This window comes from Salvelinus sp. IW2-2015, unplaced genomic scaffold (genome assembly GCF_002910315.2).
Source record: "Salvelinus sp. IW2-2015 unplaced genomic scaffold, ASM291031v2 Un_scaffold2010, whole genome shotgun sequence".
Taxonomy (NCBI): Eukaryota; Metazoa; Chordata; class Actinopteri; order Salmoniformes; family Salmonidae; genus Salvelinus; species Salvelinus sp. IW2-2015.
Genome location: NW_019943359.1, coordinates 20,662 through 43,315, shown reverse-complemented (window position 1 = coordinate 43,315; position 22,654 = coordinate 20,662). Strand labels below are relative to the sequence as shown.

At 44.5% G+C, this 22,654-nt stretch overlaps 1 protein-coding gene across 4 annotated transcripts in view; it reads left to right on the top strand.

Moving 5' to 3' along the window:
* The window catches only part of LOC112072706 (uncharacterized), a 25,555-nt gene extending 9,623 nt beyond the window's left edge, over window positions 1–15,932 (top strand). Inside the window, exons 1-7 of one of the 4 annotated variants that reach the window (XM_024140092.2) lie at window positions 3,634–3,959; window positions 4,439–4,535; window positions 6,078–6,302; window positions 6,671–6,811; window positions 8,357–8,670; window positions 8,982–9,251; window positions 11,542–15,932. In XM_024140092.2, coding sequence (XP_023995860.1) covers window positions 3,747–3,959; window positions 4,439–4,535; window positions 6,078–6,302; window positions 6,671–6,811; window positions 8,357–8,670; window positions 8,982–9,251; window positions 11,542–11,796 — 1,515 coding nt within the window. In that variant the 5' untranslated portion in view covers window positions 3,634–3,746 and the 3' untranslated portion in view covers window positions 11,797–15,932. Of the gene's footprint in view, window positions 1–3,633; window positions 3,960–4,438; window positions 4,545–6,077; window positions 6,303–6,670; window positions 6,812–8,356; window positions 8,671–8,981; window positions 9,252–11,541 lie in introns of those variants that run through there. The other 3 variants (XM_024140091.2, XM_024140094.2, XM_070439896.1) reach the window with 3 other exon arrangements.
* Window positions 15,933–22,654: the final 6,722 nt, after the last annotated feature.

The window sequence follows — 22,654 nt, the reverse complement described above, 5'->3', positions numbered from 1 at the left end:
ACATATCGTTAGTAGTGTCTTTTGGTCTTTGTCTCTCTACACTACCTCATGGTATACAACTTGGCGTAAAGCTCTCAGTGTAACATTATCTAGTTGACATACGCCTTATTCCATCGTTATCATACATCCTGGTCTTATTGTGATAGGCGTCCTTACTCCATGCGTGCTATTATCTTCTTTACATTGCGTTTCCGCCTTTTGTCATCAGCCCTTCTCACTCCGTGCTGTCGTTGATCACGACGATGATGTCCAAGCAGATTTTGTTAATGGCCAGCCTTTCCGCCAGCCTCATTTCTTTTTTTTTTGCTTCTGCGCCGATCAGCGTGCACATTTCCAATTAGTTCTCTTTACTCTCCGAGGTACTTTGTAAAACCCAAATTCAACTTACTACTTCCGAGACCTTTCCTTTTAGAAGGCCTTTGATAAACATCTCCTCCTCTATCTTGATCTCTCTGTCCATGCCTTGCGCCCCCTACGTTTTCTCTCACTCTAATACCTCCAAACCACGTTGCCATGCTCGTCAGTCCCTTGCGTGCCAGTGTGGGATGATTTCTTGTGTTTATCTGTCTGGGACCACGTTTACCGTGAGTCAAACCCCGCCTCCTAATCACAACACCTATCTTGGTTCTATGGATAATTTGAATATCGTCTCTATTGCTAATCCCACCATTCCTCTCTTCCTTCCCCGCTCCTCTATCTTTCTGGGCCTCTTTAGCAAGCTCTTCCCTCTACCATACTCGCTCTTTTCGTCCTCAGCCTATCTACCCTCATCTCTCATAGCTCTCTGGGTCCGTTCTCGCCCTTACCTCCATCCAAGCTCTCTCTCCTGTCCTGCTTTTATGCCCTCCTCTCCTACTCTATTCTTACTCAGTGTCATTTTTTTCTCTCCTCTCTCCGTATGCCCCCTACTACTTTCCCCATCATTTTCCTTCTTCGGTACTCTTCCGTTGTATTGCCCCATCTATCCCTCCCTCTTCATCTCACTTAAGCATCTCTCCGTCCGTCGGTATGTCCCCCTTGATCTTATCCACCCTCCAGTCTTTCGCTCCTGCCTATCTTTATGCTCGCCTAGATCTCCCACCATTAGCTCTCTCTTTCCGTTTTATGCGTCCCCCTACTCTACCATATGCTCCTCTGTCCCGTTTTATGCCCTCCCATACATTTAGGTAGCCCATGCTCCTTCTCTTCTGTCTCTCATGCCTCCTCCTCTATCCTTTCTTCCACCATAGCTTCCTCTCGTCCGTAGGTCTTATGCCTGCCTAACTCTCCCATCTTTCCTTTCCTCGATCCTCATAGCTCTGCGTCTTGTGTTTCCGTCTCTCTCCTTTCTAATCGTCCTTATGGTCTTTGTCGGCGTCCCTACCTCCCCATCCCACCTCATACGCGTCTCTCCGTCCTGCTTTTTATAGGTCTTCTCGCTCTTTCTCCGTCCTCCTACCTCCCTACTCCATTATTCTTCGTGCCTCTTTATTGCTCGTTTCTCCTCCCTCTATCCACCCATAAGCTCTCTTCTCTGTCCTTATGCCCCTACATCCACCATTACTCTCTTCGTCCGTAATATGCCGCTCTTTACATCCAGCCATCTAGGCCTTCCTCCTCCGCTCTATCGTTCTGTTAATGCCTCGCTATGCTACTTCCACCTATCTCCTCTCTCTTTCGTCCTCCGAATATGCCTCTTTCTGCCTACCGTCCTCATTCAGTCTCTGCCCTCTCCGCTCCCTGCTATTCTTTCCTCTTACAGCGTCACTTTATGAGTGCTCTTCTCGTCCGTATCCGGTCCTCCCTCACACTTCCTACTCTCATTAGCTCTCTGCCTCTCGTTCCGTGTTATGCCCCCTACTCCCCATATCATGCTCCTCTCGTTCCGCTCTTCCTCCCTAGCAATCCACCCATTTCTCTTCGTCCGTTTGCCCCCTGTACCTCATCATTAGGCTCCTCTCCTGTCCCATATGCCTCCCTACCCACCTCTATAACTCCTTCTTTCTAGCTCTGTCTTTTATGGACTCCCTCTACCATCCCATCCTCCCTCCCTTCTTCTCGTCCGTATGCCCCTGTTACACTTCCACTAGTCAGCTCTCTCGTCTCGCTATCTGCCTCCTACCACTTCCCACCATTAAGTTCTTTCCTGTTCGTATTATGCCGCCTACATCCAACCATATCTTCTTCTGCTTCCGTGTACTCTCTGCCTCCTCCCTATCATCCACCACTATGCATCTCTCCTGGCTCCGTTATGCTCCCACTGTGACATCCACCATAGCCTCTCTGTCCCGTTATGCCCTCTTACTAGTCTCACCTCATCCTCTTCTCTCTCTTCCCGTCATATGCCTCTACCTATCTTATTTCCATAGTTCTACGTGCGCTTTGCCGGTCTGCCTTAGCCTCTCTCCACCCCATAATGCTCCTCCTCTCGGTCCGTGAAGCTTCCCTTTACTCCTTACTCGGCTCCTCTCCTTGCGGTATCTGGCCTTCGTCATCTCCCACCCATTACGCTTCCGTCCTCTCATCTTTCGGTCTTTGTCTCCTCTCCTCCTCTATCTTTATGGTCTTGTCTTCTCCTCTATATTTCTGGTCTTTTGTCTCCTCCCTCCTCTATCTTTTGGTCTCGTCTTCTCCTCTATTTCTGGTCTTTTGTCTTCCTCTCCTCCTCTATTTTCTGGTCTTTGTCTTCCTCCTCCTCCTCTACTATTTCTCTTTCTTGTTCTCCTCTCTCCCCTCTATCTTTATGGTCTTTGTCTCTCCTCCTCTCATCTTATGGTCTTTGTTTCTCCTCCTCTATCTTTCTTTCTTTGTTCTCTCCTCCTCTATCTTTACGGTCTTTGCCTCTCCTCCTCTATCTTTCTGGTCTTTGCTCTCCTCCTCTATCTTTATGGTCTTTGCTCTCTTCCTCTATCTTTTGGTCTTTGCCTCTCCTCCTCTATCTTTTTGGTCTTTTGTCTCCCTCTATCTTTTGGTCTTTGTCTCCTCTCCTCCTCTGTCTTTGCCTCTCCTCCTCTATCTTTATGGTCTTTGTCTCCTCTCCTCCTCTATCTTTATGGTCTTTGTCTCCTCTCCTCCCTATCTTAGGTCTTTGTCTCCTCCTCTTGTCTCTCTCCTCCTCTATCTTTCTGGTCTTTGTCTCTCCTCCTCTATCTTTCTGTCTTTGTCTCCTCTCCTCCTCTATCTTATGTCCGTCTCTCCTCTGTATCTTCTCGTCTTTGTCTCTTCTCCTCCTTCTATTTTCTGCTGTCTCCTCTCTCTCTACTTGGTCTTTGTCTCTCCTCCTCATCTTTATGGTCTTTGTTCTCCTCCTCTATCTTTCGTCTTTGTCTCTCCTCCTCTTATCTTTCGGTCTTTGCCTCTCCTCCCTATCTACGGTCTTTGCTCTCCTCCTCTATCTTTATGGTCTTGCTCTCCTCCTCTATCTTTACTGTCTTGTCTCCTCCTCTTATCTTATCGGTCTTTGCTCTTCCTCTATTCTTACGGTCTTTGCCTTCTCTCCTCTATCTTTATTGGTCTTTGCCTCTCCTCCCCTATCTTTACTGTCTTTGTCTCTCTCCTCCGTCTATCTTTACGGTCTTTGCCTGCTTCACTCTCCTCCTCTATCTTTACGGTCTTTGCCTCTCCTCCTCTATATTTCTGGTCTCTGTCTCTCTTCCTCTATCTTTCTGGCCTTTGAGTCTTCTCCTCTGTCTTTCTGGTAAACCTTATATTTGTCTCTTTGCGATCTTCTCCCTCTTTCCCTCTCCTATTCTTCTTTCCATTTCTGCATGTTGGTTATACTACTCTACCCCTGTCACTATAATTTCTCTCCTCCTCCTCTTTGTCTCCTCCCATTTCTTCCATGCATGTGTACGTCTTTCTCTCCTTCTCTCTTGTTCCTACTCTCTTACTCTTTCCTGCTCCTTCTTTCCCCATCCCTCTCTCCTCCTATTTTTCTCCTTCAGCATGGATTTTCAGACTTTTCATGGGAAGGAATCAATGTAAGTGTTGTGACATCATTCCTTCATCTACCTTTATTTCTCTATCTATTTGTTTTGATTTATTTGATTTAACTCACCTTAGGTAACCTACTACTTCGTCCCCTCACTTCCCCTCCCATCTAACTCTCTCTATACAGTATCGTTAACTCTCTCTCAATGTAGTAGTGCACTGTGCACTGTAGTGACCACAACAAACAACCAACCATTGTGAATGTGCACTATGTTTATACTGATTGCAGATTCTAAAAAACAACACTCCCCATAATGCACTTCAGCACTGTYAAGCAGGAAGTTGTTCGAACAACGACCTTGGGAAAAGACGATTTTTTTGTCAAATGATGACATTGTTKCTTTTTGACGCTGTATTAACCCAATATCTACCTAACTTCTCCTCTCACCTACCCTCTGAACTCTGTGCGCTTCTGTGGCACACATCTCTTCCTCCATCTCTCTATCATCCTCTTCCCTCGCTCCTCTAGCTGTCTATGGAAGACACCACGTCCATCCTGCCTCGTCTGAAGAGGAACAACTCYAATAACTATGGGATCGGTGCTCTGGCTAAGTCCTCACTGACAGGTGTGTCAGGTGTGTGTCTGTCCTGTAACTGGTAAACTGACCCCATGTCAGCTCCCGCCTGGACAGGCGCTGGAGCCAACATGGCCCCAGAGTGGGTTCCCCTGATTCACTTCCTCTCACCATAATGATAATACACGTCAATGGCTGACCCCCCAGTCATTGGTGGAATAGCACCTAAACCTAACGACAACCCTATAAAAAAATACACTACCCACAATACATTGTTATGTGGCTTGTTGAGTTAACAAGAGGTGAGTGGGAGGTGTAGTTGTTTGTCTGTTAAGTGGTTGTGAGGCGTTGAACTACTCTAGTGTCTGTGTAATGTGTCTACTCTCTCTGAGTGTAGTCTGAGTTTGTGTCTACTGTCTCTGAGTGTAGTCTGAGTTTGTGTCTGTGTGTTACAGTGTGTATAACTGTGTAATGTGTATTGTGCACTGCACAGTGTAGTTGTGTACAGTTGTAATGTGCAGTGAAGTCTATTGGAATGTAGTGAACTGCTAACTCGCATCTCCCGGGTGGCGCAGTGGTCTAGGGCACTGCATCGCAGTGCTAGCTGCGCCACCAGAGTCTCTGGGTTCGCGCCCAGGCTGGGCTGGGTTCGCGCCCAGGCTCTGTCGCAGCCGGCCGCAACCGGGAGATCCGTGGGGCGACGCACAATTGGCATAGCGTCGTCCGGGTTAGGGAGGGTTTGGCCGGTAGGGAGGGTTTGGCCGGTAGGGATATCCTATGTAAAAGAAAATGTAATAAAATGTATGCACTCTACTGTAAGTCGCTCTGGATAAGAGCGTCTGCTAAATGACTAAAATGTAAAAAATGTAAATGTCATCATATATTGACTTGGACACATGAATTACTGAGCAAAGCCATAATGTAACCAGCAGACAGAATACAGACCGTCATGGCGGAACATGATTTCTAAAGTAGAGTGTCTTCCGCAGTGCACTGTATGCATCAGCTGAGGATGTCTTAACAGACACTGCAGGGGGAGTGGGGTTTCTGCTTAGCCAGCGCAGGCAGCTTAGCAGAGGTGTGAAAGCTATCATGTCAACAAGCCAACCTCTCATTACTGACACCCCTCTGGCCATCTCACCTCAATTAACCTCCTCTGTCCCATGATGCACCTCTCCCAGAGCAGACGTATCCATTGGCTCCTCCCTGTCCCCCATCATCCTCCTCGGTTCCAYGCGTCATCTTATCTACATTATAAGCATCTCCTCCCTATTCATTTARCCATGAATCTAAAGCATGTTCATTAAGCCGCTCATTTAACCGCTCATCCAGAGGCCCTTATCAGCACCACCTAAATACTGACAGGATCAGACAGACCTAAATGTGGAATAATAACATAATATCTAATCTCTTTCCTTCCCCCTCTGTCTCCAACCTGATGCCTGTCTCCTAACTCCCCCAAACTCCACATTCACCCCTTCTCCAAACCCCTTAATATCCCTCCAACCCTCCCTTAATCCACTTTCACCCTTCTAACCCTCCCCAATACCCGCATCAATCCCTACATCCCTCTTCACCTCCCCCCCTCCCCAGGTGTGAATCGCTCCATGAAGGACAAGGTGACCAAGCCTACATCCATGGCCCAAGGCCGGATGGCACACATGATCGAGTGGCAGAACTGGGAYATGTCTGTGGTGGGCCCGGGGGGCGTCTCCGTCCCACGCAAGTCCACGGCAGAGCAGGAGATGGAGAGACGGTTGGAGAGCGACGCCTACAGCGACCTCAGCGACGGGGAGAAGGAGGCTCGCTTCRCCGCAGGTCAGAGGGGGAGGGGAATTTGTCACTGTGAGAGGAGACAGAAGCAATAGGAGTGGTTGATGCTGATTTATACAACCAGGGTGGTGTTCAGAGGAAACCCTCACAAAATGAAGCCTTTTGGAAAAAGGGTTCTCGTGTTGAACCCCACATCATAACCAGACTGTTTATAGGTCAGCTAATCGGCAGGGCAGAACACCAGCCAAATATATCAACATTGGCCTAGGCAAAGCATAACCATAGATATTAARTAGACTACATATTAAATCTTTATTTAAATTAGCCATAGATATTAAATCATTAAGGCGCTGAGGGAAGGCAGCAGCCAACTGGGCCGTTACAATGACCCTGATTTACCCTCTGCACTCCAGGTATCCTGCAGCAGTTTGCCATCTCCCAGGCAACGCTCATGGCCTGGACCTCCATGGATGGAGAGAGCCTGAGGTCAGGGTCCAACCAGGGCAGTGTGGCCCACCTCAGCGAGGTTAACCAGGAGAGCATCACCAGCCGAGGTAAGGGACTACAAATATGGCCTCTAAACCAGCATGTATCAGCCGAGATAAGGGACTACAAATATGACCTCTAAACAACCATATGTCAGTTGAGGTAAAGGACTATAAATATGGCCTCTAAACAAGCATGTCAGTCGAGGTAAGGGACTACAAATATGCTTGACAAACTACAGTAGCATCAATCAACTAGGGCAACCAAGTTTAAGGGATAGTTTAAGGAGCTAAATAGGATCCTGCACTGCGGAACCTTGTCTAAAAATTTGCAGCCAAACACGTTTATGCATAGGCCTGAGATCAGGCAAAGCTGGAGTGTAGTGTGTGGGCTACATTATGCGTAATTTTGCTCAGTAACAAAGGCATCTTATTCCGTCTCAGCCTGGARGGTTAACTCTGTGCTAATGTCAGATTCRCAAACACAGCCTGGGGGAATGCAAGACCAGGGATTTCAACTGTATAAATAGTCCACTTGGTCATTATTATTCCACATCGCTGTGCTGTCTGTTACAGTGCTCCTGTATTTCTCCTTCTCATGCAAAGAGGCGTTCAGACATGGAGACATGTTGAAATCATAATGTGGTTTTCTCCCTGTGGTTTGTTATTGAGAGATAACAAATGGCCTTGAGGCTGTGTGATGATCATTAGTTGAATCACAACTTCAGGCCAGTTATTTAATGTAATTGTACTGCTTGAAGTCAAATAACCGCAGAATGTTAGTATTAAACATGATTTTGGCTGTCTCTGGATGTATTTTGACAGTTTTGAGTCATCATTAAAGTGATATAATGTGAGGTTGCCGGCATGATGACCCATAGCACCGCCATATCAACTCAGCACACCTTGAGGCTCTTTTGTCAGATCATGTATATACACCATTCCTCTATCTGAAACTTGTTAGGCCAATGTCACAAAGACGTGTCTGCGAATAAGTGTGATTTACCTCATTCTTTTGTGTTTGACAGCCTTTTTGTACATAACGGCATTGGCAACACACAAACTGATATATTCTTCAATTTCTTTTCCTCCTTCGCACAAAATGGCTACCATACTTCAAAAGTTTTAATGTTGTTATCAGTCAGTGGTGGATATTAGTCGCCTTGTTCATCCGTAACAAAACCAGATTGGAATATGAGATGGCAAAAACTACCATGACTCACCCTTATTCATATCAGCCGTGCTATTGGCTGTATTATATGTCATTTTAATGCAGGGCAGACAGACTCCCCAATGGCTATACAGAGTCATAATGTTGATGTATTAGACTAGTCGGTGTAGCTACAGTACACTTGGGGTCTGTCTGGGGATCGTTCAAGTAAAGTCATTTTCTCAWTGATAAATTTGGGTCTGAGAGGGTTGGGGTGTCCCCCAGGGATATCACATGATTCCTCTCCAGGTTTCCTCTTTCGGGAAAAAAGGCTGATGTCAGCATTGTAGATTTATTTGCAGTTTGATGTCCATGAGGTCCAATGTAGTGCATCTGTCAAGGACAACCAAACGTTTATCCCGCCTCTTCACTCTTCTATTTTCTCGTTCTTTTCATCCTCTCAGACCAGATATTGCACCACTCTTCTGCGGACATGTGGCCCAACACCTATGTCGCCCAGGGCCTCTACTGCCTCTCCTCCTCTGACGCCTGGGAGCCAATCAGCAACGAGCCCTCCGGAGTGGCCTCTCCCGCTGCTGGCTCCTACGCGATGCAGCAGGGCGGGACTTCCTGTGATGGGTATGATGGGAACGCTTTGCTGCAGCAGCAGCAGCAGCAGCAGTTCAACCTACAGCATCAGAGTCAGCTCCAGCAGCTGCAGCAGCTACAACAGATACAGCACTACCAGCAACAGCAGCTCCTGTATCAGCAACAACAGGTGAGGAAAAACAACAGTCTAAAATGAGAGGAAAGCATTAACAATGTATTTCCATGGATAGACAATATTCATTCATGGCGTAGTCGGGCAGCTGACATTTTGTTTTTTAGTGGGTTTTTCTCTTTTTTTCTCTGGGGTATTTTGATCGAGACAAGAATACTGAATTCGGCCTTTGATATGGTAATATCGCCAGAGATTCATTATTGTATCTCGCTTCTTAGTACAACACAATTACCCTGTCCCTGTATCAGTGGTGAAGAGGAAACTCTACCTACCCACAGCTCCTCATTGTCTCGTCCTTCTCTCCACAGTCTCTGGAGCAAAGGCTGCACAGCACCAACCACTCGTTGCAAGCCACGCCCAACAGCACCATCCACAGCCTGGCCCCTGCCACCCACGCCCCATTGGTGGACCTGTGGGGGGCGGGCCAGACAGGATCCTATCACACTGATATTGGAGGCTACAACATAGGCGTGGCAGCGGTGGTGGAGGCAGCTCTGAATGTTCCGTCTGGGGATGAGGGGGCAGGGACAGAACATTCCCCTCTGCTGGAGCAGCATGAGGAGGAAGATGAACTGAAGGTGAGCTCATATCAGGTCACAGGGTTATCAGGGCCCAGTTTTTCAAAAGTTATCTGGACTTCGCCTATCGGATAGGATTAAATGCATAGAAATAAAATTAATAGAACGGGAGTCCACATTCAAGACAATGATTCATTCATTCTATTCATTATATTTCTATGCATTTAATCCAGATCGATGATTTTTGAAAACTGCAGAGAAGTATATCCTTGATGTTTTAATATACAGTACCAGTCAAAAGTTTGGACACACCTACTCATTCCAGGGGGTTTCTTTATTTGTACTATTTTCTACATTGTAGAATAATAGTGAAGACATCAAAATTATGAAATAACACATATGGTATCATGAAGTAACCAAAAAGTATTAAACAAATCAAAATATATTTTATATTTGTCACGTGCTGACCTTAGAGAGCCTTTTTTATTCTCTATTTGGTTAGGTCAGGGTGTGACTTGGGTGGGAAAATCTATGTTTCTATTTCTTTGTTGGCCTAGTATGGTTCCCAATCAGAGGCAGCTGTTTATCGTTGTCTCTGATTGGGGATCATACTTAGGCAGCCCTTTTACCCACCTTCAGTTGTGGGATCTTGTTTGTGTGTCGTTGCTTTCTGTACTGCATATAGCTTTATGTTCGTTTTTGTATTTTGTTGTTTTTCTGTGTCATTTTTAATAAAGAAAAATGTACACCTACCACGCTGCACCTTGGTCTTCATCTAACGACGGACGTAACAATATTTCAGATTCTTCAAAGTAGCCACCTTTTTCCTTGATGACAGCTTTGCACACTCTTGGCATTCTCTCACCAGCTTCATGAGGTAGTCACCTGGAACGCGTTTCAATTAACAGGTGTGCCTTGTTAAAAGTTCATTTGTGGAAATTCCTTCTTAATGCATTTGAGCCAATCAGTTGTGTTGTGACAAGGTAGGGTGGGTATACAGAAGATAGCCCTATCTGGTAAAAGGCCAAGTCCATATTATGGAGAGAAAAGCTCAAATAAGCAAAAAGAAATTACAGTCAATCATTCCTTTAAATATGGTCAGTCAATCCGGAAAATTTCAAGAAATTTGAAAGTTTCATCAAGTGCAGCCGCAAAAACCATCAAGCGCTATGATGAAATTGGCTCTCATGAGGACCGCCACAGGAAAGCAAGACTCAGAGTTACCTCTGCTGCAGAGGATAAGTTCATTAGAGTTACCAGCATCAGAAATTGCATCCCAAATAAATGCTTCACAGAGTTCAAGTAACAGACACATCTCAACATCAACTGTTCAGAGGAGATTCCGTGAATCAGGCCTTCATGGTTGAATTGTTGAGATTCGAAAAAAACAATACTGAAGGACACCAATAAGAAGAAGAGACTTGCTTGTGCCAAGAAACACGAGCAATGGACATTAGACCAGTGGAAATCTGTCCTTTTGGTCTGATGAGTCCAAATTTTAGATTTTTGGTTCCAACCATGTTCCAACCGTGTCTTTGTGAGACGCAGAGTAGTTGAACGAATGATCTCCGCATGTGTGGTTCTCACCGTGAAGCATGGAGGCAGAGGTGTGATGGTATGCTTTGCTGGTGGCACTGTCAGTGATTTATTTAGAATCCAAGGCACACTTAACCAGCATGGCTACCACAGCATTCTGCAGCAACACACCATCCCATCTAGTTTGCGCTTAGTGGGACTATCATTTGTTTTTCAACAGGACAATGACCCAACACACTTCCAGGCTGTGTAAGGGCTATTTGACCAAAAATGAGAGTGATGGAGATGACCTGGCCTCCACAATCACCAAAGCTCAACCCAATTGAGATGGTTTGGGATGAGTTGGACCACAGAGTGAAGGAAGAGCAGCCAACAAGTGCTCAGCATATCTGGGTGCTCCTTCAAGACTGTTGAAAAAGCATTCCAGGTGAAGCTGGTTGAAAGAATGCCAAGAGTGTGCAAAGCTGTCATCAAGGCAAAGGGTGGCTACTTTGAAGAATCTAAAATCTAAAATCTATCTACACATTTTTGGTAACTACATGATTCCATATGTGTTATTTCATAGTTTTAATGTCTTCACTATTATTCTACAATGTAAAATGTAGAAAAACCCTTGAATGAGTAGGTGTGTCCAAACTTTTGACTGGTACTATATGACAGAGAAACATTTCCATCTGAACTCGTGAATAAACCCTTGCTTTCTCCTCTCCATGGTCAGAGAATCATGCAGTATCTGTTATATTCTAAACATTTCTATCTGAATGTTCTGTAAGTGTCATCCCCTGACCAAGCCCCTGCTCTGTCCCCTGAACAGGACGAGGAGCTAACACTCTGCATGGAGCCGGAGTCTGCCACTCTAACACAGAGAGATGAAGCCATCACCTCCGGGGGCAGTAGTCCTGGGCAACGTAGTCCGGGGCGCAGTAGTCCAGGGCGCAGTAGTCTGGGGCAACCAGCACAGCAAATCACAGAGCGGAAGGCCTCTGATGTCAGCTGTGGAGGCATCCAGATTCTGGAGGAGAAGGAAGAGAAGCAAGGGTCTGCTGTTGCTGCCATGGCAACCAACTGATTGACAGATTGCCCTGAGAGACGTGACAGACTGACCCTCAGCGTCAGAAATGACTGATCCTAATAATGAAATATTTATCAATAAATCTGTTCCTTTTCAGGTATCAAACACATTTTTGATGGGATATAAACTCGTGACCACTGAAGAGCAGAGGAGGAAGATTTGGAAACAGACTCACGCAGTGACAACAGCTGGTTCAACGGACAACTTTTTTTTTGGAAGCCTTACATTCCCAGAGAGAAGGAGGASRGAGGGATGAATAGAGGGTGGGAAAAAAGACTGAGCCAGAAAAAGGAGGTATGAGGGGATGATAAAAATAAGAGGAGCAGCTGAGAGACATTTGTATCAGGAAAAGGAAACGGAGGAGGGAATTGAAACATGCATGCTTTTTAAACAAACAACTTGATCCGGTCCAGCATCAAATATGATAATGATCATTAAATCTATAGTAATAAAACATTATCATGACAACAATGATTTTCTAACAAAGCAAAAAATCATGACAACACAAAAGTCTATGTATAAGTGAATGATAAAAGAATATATATCAAAATCACTGTTTTTACAACACTATCTCTCCATTGGAGAACTACTCTGTTTACAGCTTACACTCAACACATCAAATAGAATAATATCAACCCCAACTTGAAGAACAGAAACACTCACATGTTATACCCTCTCCTCTTATGTCATTCACATCTAGCATCCACAACACTCATAGAACTAACTGCATGAATATAGAGCAACTTTAGTAGGTTGGGTTCATCAAAACCCCCTAAAAATTACACCTATTCAATTATCCCCAAAAACGAATTAAATCCAAATTAGCTCTCTGCAACCTAACCACTGCAGTGAAATCTACTTGAACCCTCCTAACACAGTTAGAAAGACAACAACGTTACTRTGTTGCTGTGTTCCCCAGTTGTCCAAGGCACATAAAGGCTGCAGGCCTGTCCTGTCGGCCACACACACAGCACTGCACAGTTAAAGGAATGTACTGTACAGTAAGATAGTGTGCTTCCTACTCTGTCTTTCCGTATGTTTCTTCAGAATACTATGGAGTACCTGTCCTATATTGAACTGTATAGACTTTGCACTGAACCTAGGACACGGCTGGTGCTGGGCCAGAGAAGACTCAGGGCATGGAGCTCCTTGTAGTCTGCTTGACTGTGCATCATGACTGACAGGTCCGTSTCATGGAGTGAACGGTGAAGAGACAGAGCTGTAGTAGTGAATCKCTTTKCACTGATGCAATCCAACAGATCAGAGGCTGCCTTTGGACTCTGTCACAYGTCAATGTCCTTGATTACTGTTCAGAAAGAGCTCTTAGCATCACCAAKAACCAAAACAGAACCACTAGACGAGATGGATTCTGAGCTGTTGTTCCAGGTTCCAAACTAGAGATGTCTGGAGGAAGAGGGAGTGCTCTGGAGTGTTTTGGTACCAACAGAAAGAGGATTTAGATTGAGATGTGCTTCTGTTTTAACCCAGATTGTTGTTTTGATGTCAGCTCTTGGGGACAATACCAAGCTTTTCTTTGTGGAGAAAAGATGAGGAGCAAATGTTTCTCTCAAAGGTGTAGGTTAGCGCTGTTTGAATTGGGTACTGATTCTTAGAAGAGCAAAAACACATCTTCAAAATTGTAACTAATTAGTGAGGAGCCAAACACAGGTCTCCTAAACGGCTTGTGGCCACTACTGTCATATAGATGTAAATACTAATGAGAGAGGATATGAACCATCTCTCACAGTCCCCACTGCAACAGTTTCTTTATTTTTCTACAAGTCTCAGTCCCAGCTCTTTCCTTTGGGAATCTTCCTGAGCTCCCAAATTAAGCCTATTGCGTTTAGATTTTATTTCTATCACCACACAAGTAAAAGGAAAAGGATAGTGGAATGTCAACATTGTAAATAGTGTGATCATTAAAATATTGGATATCGGAATATTGTTTTAAAATAATGCAAAGGACCTAATTTGACTGGGTCTAAGGAGAACATTGAAGTCAATCAGGGAATATAACTGAACAGTAGAACCAAACAGTAGAACCGAATAGAACCGGTATCTTCCTGCTCATGGTGACTACAGCGATAGAGCAAAACTCTGCCTGAGTCGAGTGTGACGTTTGAGTTAGCGTGTGTATTTCCTGAAGAGGAAAGTGTGTATCCCAGTGGAGGAATGGTAGTGAAGTTCAGAGACATGATAGAATAGTGGAATTTTGGAGATACTGGTCTGGAATATCTGTGCATGTGTCACTAATAAAAACAACAACAACATCAATGTATTATTATAATTAGTATTCTTATTAATATTATTCTTATTAATATTATTCTTATTATTATTAATATTACTATTATTTGACAGAGAACAACCTTCTCCTTTCACTCTGATGATTGTGTGAGAAAAAAAATTTCAGATAGAAAAAAGGTTTATTGACTTGAATTCATTAACTTATTGATTGATTATTTATGCAATGTTGGGACAATGTTTATTTTTCTACTGAATGATTGACACCTCCTCCAGTATAAGACAGAATATGTGTGGTTGATGTAGAGCAGTTTCGTGTTGGTTGGGGCTCTCTCTGATCGGACAAACAGACCATGATAATAATACCCTAGGCCAGGGGTGGAAGCTTCTGGAGGGCTACATTGTGGCCACAATTAATTGTAATCAGTTGTGTTAAAGCTAGGCTGGAACAAAACCCTGCACACACTGACTGCATCCCTCCAGGACAAGGGTTAGGGTTAAGGTTACCCACCTCTTCCCTGGAGCTGTCCATCATGAAACACACAATGATGTCATTTATATAGTCATAACCAGTCATGAAGATTCATGTCACAGCTGCCATGATCACCCAGGCAATGACAACACAATCTCAACCATACAACTTCCTTTAGGCTACTTGTCATAAGTGTCCATCAGCTGTCATGACACATATGACGCGTCTGCAAGACAAGATGCATATTGGTGTTAGAACTAACCAAGGCTAGGAGTCTATCCTGACCACGTGACCTGACCAGGATAGACTCARCGACCCTACTTCTAACAGATGGTTCTGGTGAGCTGCTACCTTGTGGTGTTTTTCAGTTTGTGTTATRCATTAGCCTTCACCTGTCTGTCTCAGACTGKCTCTGAGAGCTACAACCTACAGGATGTCTTTACCCAACCACTCTTATTCATTYATTTATTTAATGATTATTTGGGGGGAGGAATAACATGACAGCCTGTACATAGTTTATTATTTATTGTAGGTAAGTCTTTTTGAAGCAGTATTGTTCTGTGTGTTGTCCTTGGGACTTTCTGTAGTGATAGACCTTTGACCCCAGAGAGATTGTTCTGCTTCATTGAAAGCAAAAACATGGACCCAGAGAATGATACTACTTCAACAAAGATATTTTATAGATTCTTTTGACGATTAAGAACTTAATGAATTAATAAACTAATAACAAGAAGCCAAATGTATTTACTTGATGTTCCTGTTTATCGATTGTCTTTGTTGATTGATTGACTGATTGATTTCCAGTTGATTTCTTATTATGTATGATTCTACTGCCATCTTTCAATACGTAACTTTTTGCCTTTCTACCCCTTGCTTTCTCTTTCTACCTGTTCTGTATATTTGTCTCTCTGTTTGTMTGTCTGTCTGTCCATGTAGTTGTCTGTTTTCTTGTTGGAAGAATCACTGCCTGAAAAGATTGTTAAAAAAATCTGACAGATTGACCATATTTGAGGCAAACAGACATTTCAACAAAATGATGTGGTAATTTGGAACTGTGTGGCACAGAACCCTGAGGTAAATACACTTGTATACAATTGGCTTGATTGAATGTTTTAATTTGAGATGATCAATGTAAACTGGCAATACCAGTGTATTAAAGCCCATACCTATGCATGCTTATGGGAAGGTTGTGACGGGATGGTTCTTCCATGTGGTCTCCCCTCCCTTCCTCCTCGGCCGTAAACCTATATCTTTCTCTCTTCCTCCCCCTCTCTCTTTCCCCTGCACGTGCGAACACCCTCTTCCATCCCTTTCTCCTCTACTCCATTCTCTTTCTTCTCCYCYTCCTCCCCTCCTCCCCTCTCTCCAAATAAAAGAAAAACGGTGGAGAAAGAGCAAATAAACACACAAAGAGAATCCTGATGTGTCTGTGTGTGGACGTCTTTGAACAGTGAGAACGGACATTGTTTTTTCAATGTTGTGAGGATGAGGAACGTCACCGAAAGCGTGCTTTTCTTTATGGTCAGTGAACACAGAGATGCAAAGCCTGCTGGGGCTTTGTGACGCAGTTCTTCTATCATGTTTCCATTCCCTCCCTGTCAACCCCAAACACACATTCTAGGTGTCTTTAATCCTAATACATGACCATGCATCCATCCTTCCTGCCTTCCTTCATGTATGGTAGTGTAGAATAGTTGCTGGTAGACATCAGGGATTACTTAAAGCATGGATAAGTACTCATATAGGGCCCCAGCCTGGTAGCCAGTTCTGTTTCTTGTTCAGCCAACTTCTTTGTCAAAGCCATGCCAAACATGACAACCACAGAAACAGCAGAAAGCGTCCTGCTGGGGACTGGCAACTATGGTTGAACCCGACAGTTAAACCTCCCTGTCTGTCTGCCGTTGTCAGCCATTATGATGTCAGGAGAATGTAAATGTCAAACAAATTGAGACTGAAATACACTGTTGACCTTCTCAGCTGGAAGTGTTTATATGTCCACAGCCTTTTTAAAGACAAACTTTTACAAGACTGTAGTGAACAGTGCATCTCTGGTATTATGCTGGAGCTGATTATTGCCATGCTCCAAGTCCAATGAAATGTTACTGAAAACATTTAAATATTTATTGTATTCCATAAGAATAGTAGATAGGCATCCATATGAACAATTTCAATATTTACTTTACAGTGGTTACAGTAATAATTTAAAGCCTGTCTATTCATTAATCAGTAAACGTTCAATCGATTTGATCAAATATAAATCAGTCCATTGACAGACATTGTCATGATTAATGATGTGATTTCATTATCTAACATTTCATTGCTGTCATATACAGTGTCATAAAGATACATGGAATTCAGTGATACAGACATACAGTACCATGTAGCTACAAACACATTCATACATTCAACAATACCGGGACAAGGAGACCAACCATGATAGGTACAGATGAAGAACATAGAACWTCTGTCCATTTTTGTAGTTTTAAAGACACGGAGAAAAACCTGAGAAACTGAAATAGTGAAAAAGAAGTTTGTCTTGAGTAGAAAAAAATCCTTCAAAAACTGCTGAGATCAGGAAAGAGACTATCATCTTACAAAAAGTATTATTAGCTACCAGAAATTCCAGAACTACAAGTCCCAGAAGCACTGTGTGCACCTGTTCTTCCTGCTCTCTGTAAGCTGAACATCTGCAGAGCCTCGAATGAGCCTGCACAGAACTCCAATACCCAGGATGCTCCTTGTTACGCTCTCCTTGAAACGCTCACTGAATGAGGTAAGTGGACTGAGGCCAGAGAGGAGAAAGTCTTCATTTAAGAAACAGAATCCACAGAATTCCCTGTCGCCATCTAAATTGGCTCTTCAGAATCTTCGCTCTCCCTCTCTCCATCCGTCTCCGGCACGGTAGGAAGGGATGACACAATGAAGATACGAGTGGAGGTGGAGTGTGGTGAGGTGGGGGAGGAAGGCTCCTGAGGGGGACAGTCTGTCCCTCGGCTGTTGGGGGTGGAGGTATCACACTCTGCACCTGCACTGGAGCCACCTGCTCCTCCTGCGTTCCCCCTGGGTTCCTCCTTAGCCTCATCCATGTCACCCTCTCCCTCTGTCCCAACCACCTCATCCTTCCACCTTACCACCTCTCCCTCCCYCTTTCCTCCATCTCCCTCCCCCTTTTCTTCCTTAACCTCCCACTTAAACCCATCGCTCCCCTCCTTCCTACTACCCCCTCCCTCCCTCTTCACCCCCTCACCCCATAGCTCCCTCTCCCTGGTGGGGGAGGAGGGGGTGGAGGGGGGAGCCACGTGCTTCTTGGCTTTACGATTGGCATCTCTGAAACTGGCCAGAGGGGGGCGCAATCTTACCCCACTACGGGTGGAGCCCTCGATGGCCTTCTGCAACTGTGAGAGGTAAGAGAGAAGGAGAGATAGAGAGGGATAGATTAAAGGGGAGAGATAAATATAGAGGGGGAGAAGAGAAAGGGAGGGAGGGAGAAGGGGAGAGAGAGAAATAAAGAAAGAGGAGAGGGAAATAGAGATTGAGATGGAGGGTGAGAGAGGAAGGGAAAGAGAAAAGGAGTGAATAGAAGTGGTTAACATAGCATGTCATAACACAAGCAAAGCATGTTAATACAGGTTTACTGTGACGCTGTGATAAGTCAGAGACGAACACCGTTGATAGTGTAATAGTGTGACTCACTATTCGAGTACAACAGAACAGCAAAGCAACAGCCAACTGAACAGGCTCCATGTATTTTTATGTGTATTTATTATGGATCCTCATTTGTTCCTGCCAAGGCAGCAGCTACTCTTCCTGAGGTCCAAACAAGATTAAGGCGATTACATCACCAAAAAAATGTAACAGTACAACACATTACAACACATTACTACAACACATACAACACATTACTACACCACTACATATATACAATACAAAATGTAGAATTTTACAATGTACATGTGTGTAAACTGTGTGTGTTAGCGTGTGTATGTGCGTATGCGTATGTGTGTCTCTTCACAGTCCACGTTGTTCCTTATGTAGTATTGTGTGTTTCCCAGAGTCTGTTCTGGACTTGGGGACTGTGAAGAGACCCCTGGTGGCATGGCTTGTGGGTTATGCATGGGTGTCTGAGCTGTGTGCTCGTTGTTTGAACAGACAGCTCAGTGCTTTCAACACGTCAATACCTCTCACAAAGACATGTAGTGATGCAGTCAAACTCTCCTGTACTTTGAACCAGGAGAGATTGACATGCATGTTAATGATGTTAGCTCTCCATGTACATTTAAGGGCCAGCCGTGCTGCTCTGTTCTGGGCCAAATGTAATTTGCATATGTTCTTCTTTGTGGCACTTGACCATATGACTGGGCAGTAGTCCAGGTGTGACAAAACTAGGGCCTGTAGGWCTTGTTTTGTTGATAGCGATGTCAAGAAARCAGATCTTAGCTAGCGTTGCATCAATATGTTTTGACCATGACAGTTTACAATCCATGGTTACTCCAAGCCGTTTAGTCTCCTCAACTTGCTCAATTTCCACATTATTAATTTAAATATTTAGTTGAGGTTTAGGGTTTAGTGAATGATTTGTACCAAATACAATGCTTTTAGTTTTTTAAATATTTAGGACTTTTAGGACACCCATTTTAAAACTGACTGCTGCTCTTTGTTAAGAGTTGCAGTGAGTTCACTTGCTGTGGTAGTTGATGTGTTTAATGTTGAGTCATTAGCATACATAGACACACAGGCTTTACTCAGAGCCAGTGGCAAGTCATTAGTAAAGATGGAAAAAAGTAAGGCGCCTAGACAGCTGCCTTGGGGAATGCCTTGCTCTACCTGGATTATCGTGGAGAGGCTTCCATTAAAGAACACCCTCTGTTTTCTCTTAGACAAGTACAGTGCCATGAAAAAGTATTTGCCCCCCTTTCTCTACTTTTGTATATTTTTGATACTGAATGTTATCAGGTTTTGGTTGAAGATCTGATAACATTCAGTATAAAAAAATATGCAAAATATAGAAAATCAGAAACGGGGCAAATACTTTTTCACGGCACTGTAACTCTCGATCCATGATATACAGTGGCAAGAAAAAGTATGTGAACCATTTGGAATTACCTGGATTTCTTCATAAATTGGTCATTAAATTTGATCTGATCTTCATCTAAGTCACAGCAATAGACAAACATAGTGTGCTTAAATAACACACAAATTATTGTATTTTTCTTGTCTATATTGAATACATCATTTAAACATTCACAGTGTAGGTTGGAAATAGTATGTGAACCCCTAGGCTAATAACTTCTCCAAAAGCTAATTGGAGTCAGGAGTCAGCTAAGCTTGAGTCCAATCAATGAGATGAGATTGGAGATGTTGGTTAGAGCTGCCTTGCCCTATAAAAACACTCACAAAATTTGAGTTTGCTATTCACAAGAAGCATTGGCTGATGTGAACCATGCCTTGAACAAAAGAGATCTCAGAAGACCTAAGATTAAGAATTGTTGACTTGCATAAAGCTGGAAACGGTTACAAAAGTATCTCTAAAAGCCTTGATGTTCATCAGTCCACTGTAAGACAAACTGTCTATAAATTGAGAAAGTTCAGCACTGTTGCTACTCTCCCTAGGAGTGGCCGTCCTGCAAAGATGACTGCAAGAGCACAGCGCAGAATGCTCAATGAGAATGTCAGCTAAAGACTTTCAGAAATCTCTGGAACATGCTAACATCTCTGTTGACGAGTCTACAATATGTAAAACACTAAACAAGAATGGTGTTCATGGGAGGACACCATGGAAGAAGCCACTGCTGTAAAAAAAGTCTGAAGTCTGAAGTCTGAAGTTTGCCAAACTGCACCTGGATGTTCCACAGTGCTACTGGCAAAATATTCAGTGGACAGATGAAATTACAGTTGAGTTGTTTGGAAGGAACACGCAAGACTATGTGTGGAGAGAAAAAAGCACAGCACACCAACATCAAAACCTCATCCCAACTGTAAAGTATGGTGGAGGGAGCATCATCGTTTAGGGCTGCTTTGCTGCCCAAGGGCCTGGACAGCTTGCTATCATCGATGGAAACATGAATTTCCAAGTTTATCAAGACATTTCGCAGGAGAATGTTAGGCTATCTGTCCGCCAATTGAAGCTCACAGAAGTTGGGTGATGCAATGGGTGATGTATTATTTCTTACACTGTTACCCCAGGAAATCTTAAGTCGTATTACATACAGCTGGGAGGAACTATTGGATATACAGTAAGAGCAACGTCAACTTATCAACATTATGACAGGAATACGACTTTCCCGAAGCGGATCCTCTGTTTGATCCACAATCCAGGACAATGGATCGGATCCCAGCAGGTGACCCAAAACAACGGCGCCGCAGAAGGGGCAGACGGAGCGGTCTTCCGGTCAGGCTCCGTAGACGGGCACATCGCCCACTGCTCCCAAGTATACTACTTGCCAATGTCCAGTCTCTTGACAACAAGGTAGACGAAATCCGAGCAAGGGTTGCCTTCCAGAGAGACATCAGAGATTGCAACATTCTCTGCTTCACGGAAACATGGCTCACTCGGGATACGTTATCAGAGTCGGTACAGCCACCTGGTTTCTTCACGCATTGCCCCGACAGRAACAAACATCTCTCTGGTAAGAAGAAGGGTGGGGGTGTATGCCTTATGATTAACGAGTCGTGGTGTGATCATAACAACATACAGGAACTCAAGCCCTTTTGTTCACCTGACCTAGAATTCCTTACAATCAAATGCCAACCGCATTATCTACCAAGAGAATTCTCTTTGATTATAATCACAGTCGTGTATATCCCCCCCAAGCAGACACCTCACCCCAAGCAGACACCATTGGACTCTATGTAAACTGGAAACCACATATCCTGAGGCTGCATTTATTGTAGCTGGGGATTTTAACGAGGCTAATCTGAAAACAAGGCTCCTTAAATTTGATCAGCATATCGAATGCGCAACCCGGGCAGGCAAAATCCTGGATCATTGTTACTCTAACTTCCGAGACGCATACAAAGCCCTCACTCGCCCTCCTTTCGGCAAATCTGACCACAACTCCATTTTGTTGCTCCCAGCCTATAGACAGAAACCAAAACAGGAAACGCCCGTGCTCAGGTCTTTTCAACGCTGGTCCGACCAATCTGATTCCACGCTTCAAGATTGCTTCGATCATGTGGACTGGGATATGTTCCGGATAGCGTCGAACAACAACATTGATGTATACGCTGATTCGGTGAGCGAGTTTATTAGCAAGTGCATCGGTGATGTTGTACCCACCACAGACGAGGATCACCGACTCCGCTCAAAAAATGCTGCAGGGCCTCCTTCACCGCAGCCAAGTGGAGTAAAAACATTAAACGTATAACCCCTCGCAAGGCTGCCAGGCCGGGTTACGCAGACGCGCAATCTCCTAGCCGTGTCCTCAGTAGCATGCGCAGACCAGCTGGTGTGTGTTTACGGACAATTCAATTCAATCCCGCCAGTCTGCCTGGTTCCGCACATGCTTGCAAGTAGGGCCATCATTTGTTCCCTGTTCCCCAAGAAGCTGAGGTAACTGCAGCTAAACAACTATCGCTCCCATAGCACTCACCTTCCGGTCTCATCATGAAGTTCTTTGAGAGACTAGTCAATGGATATATTACATCCACACGCTAACCGTGACACCTAAGACCTCACTCCAATTTGTTTTTACGGCGGGCCCAATAGGTCCACAGACGACGCATATCACAATCACACGAAGCAGCTGCCGCTAAACCCATCTGGACAAGAGGAATCCTTGTAAAAATGCTGTTCATTTCACTAGCAGCTCAGCATTAACACGCATAGTACCCTCCAAACATCGTCATTCAACTGTGCAACTTGGGTCCTGGACATTTCCGACGCGGCGCCGCCCCAGGTAGTGAGGGTAGGAAACAACATCTCCACCGCCCGCTGATTCCCAATCACTGGGGTGGCCCCAACAAGGGGTGCGTTTCTCACCCTGCATCCTGTACTCCCATGTTCACTCTATACCATCGACTAGCGTGGGCCATGCACGCCTCCAACTCAATCATCAAGTTTGCAGACGACACTACAGTGGTAGGCTTGATTACACTAACGCGAGACGGCCTCCACGGGAGCGAGGTGAGGGCCCTCGGAGTGGT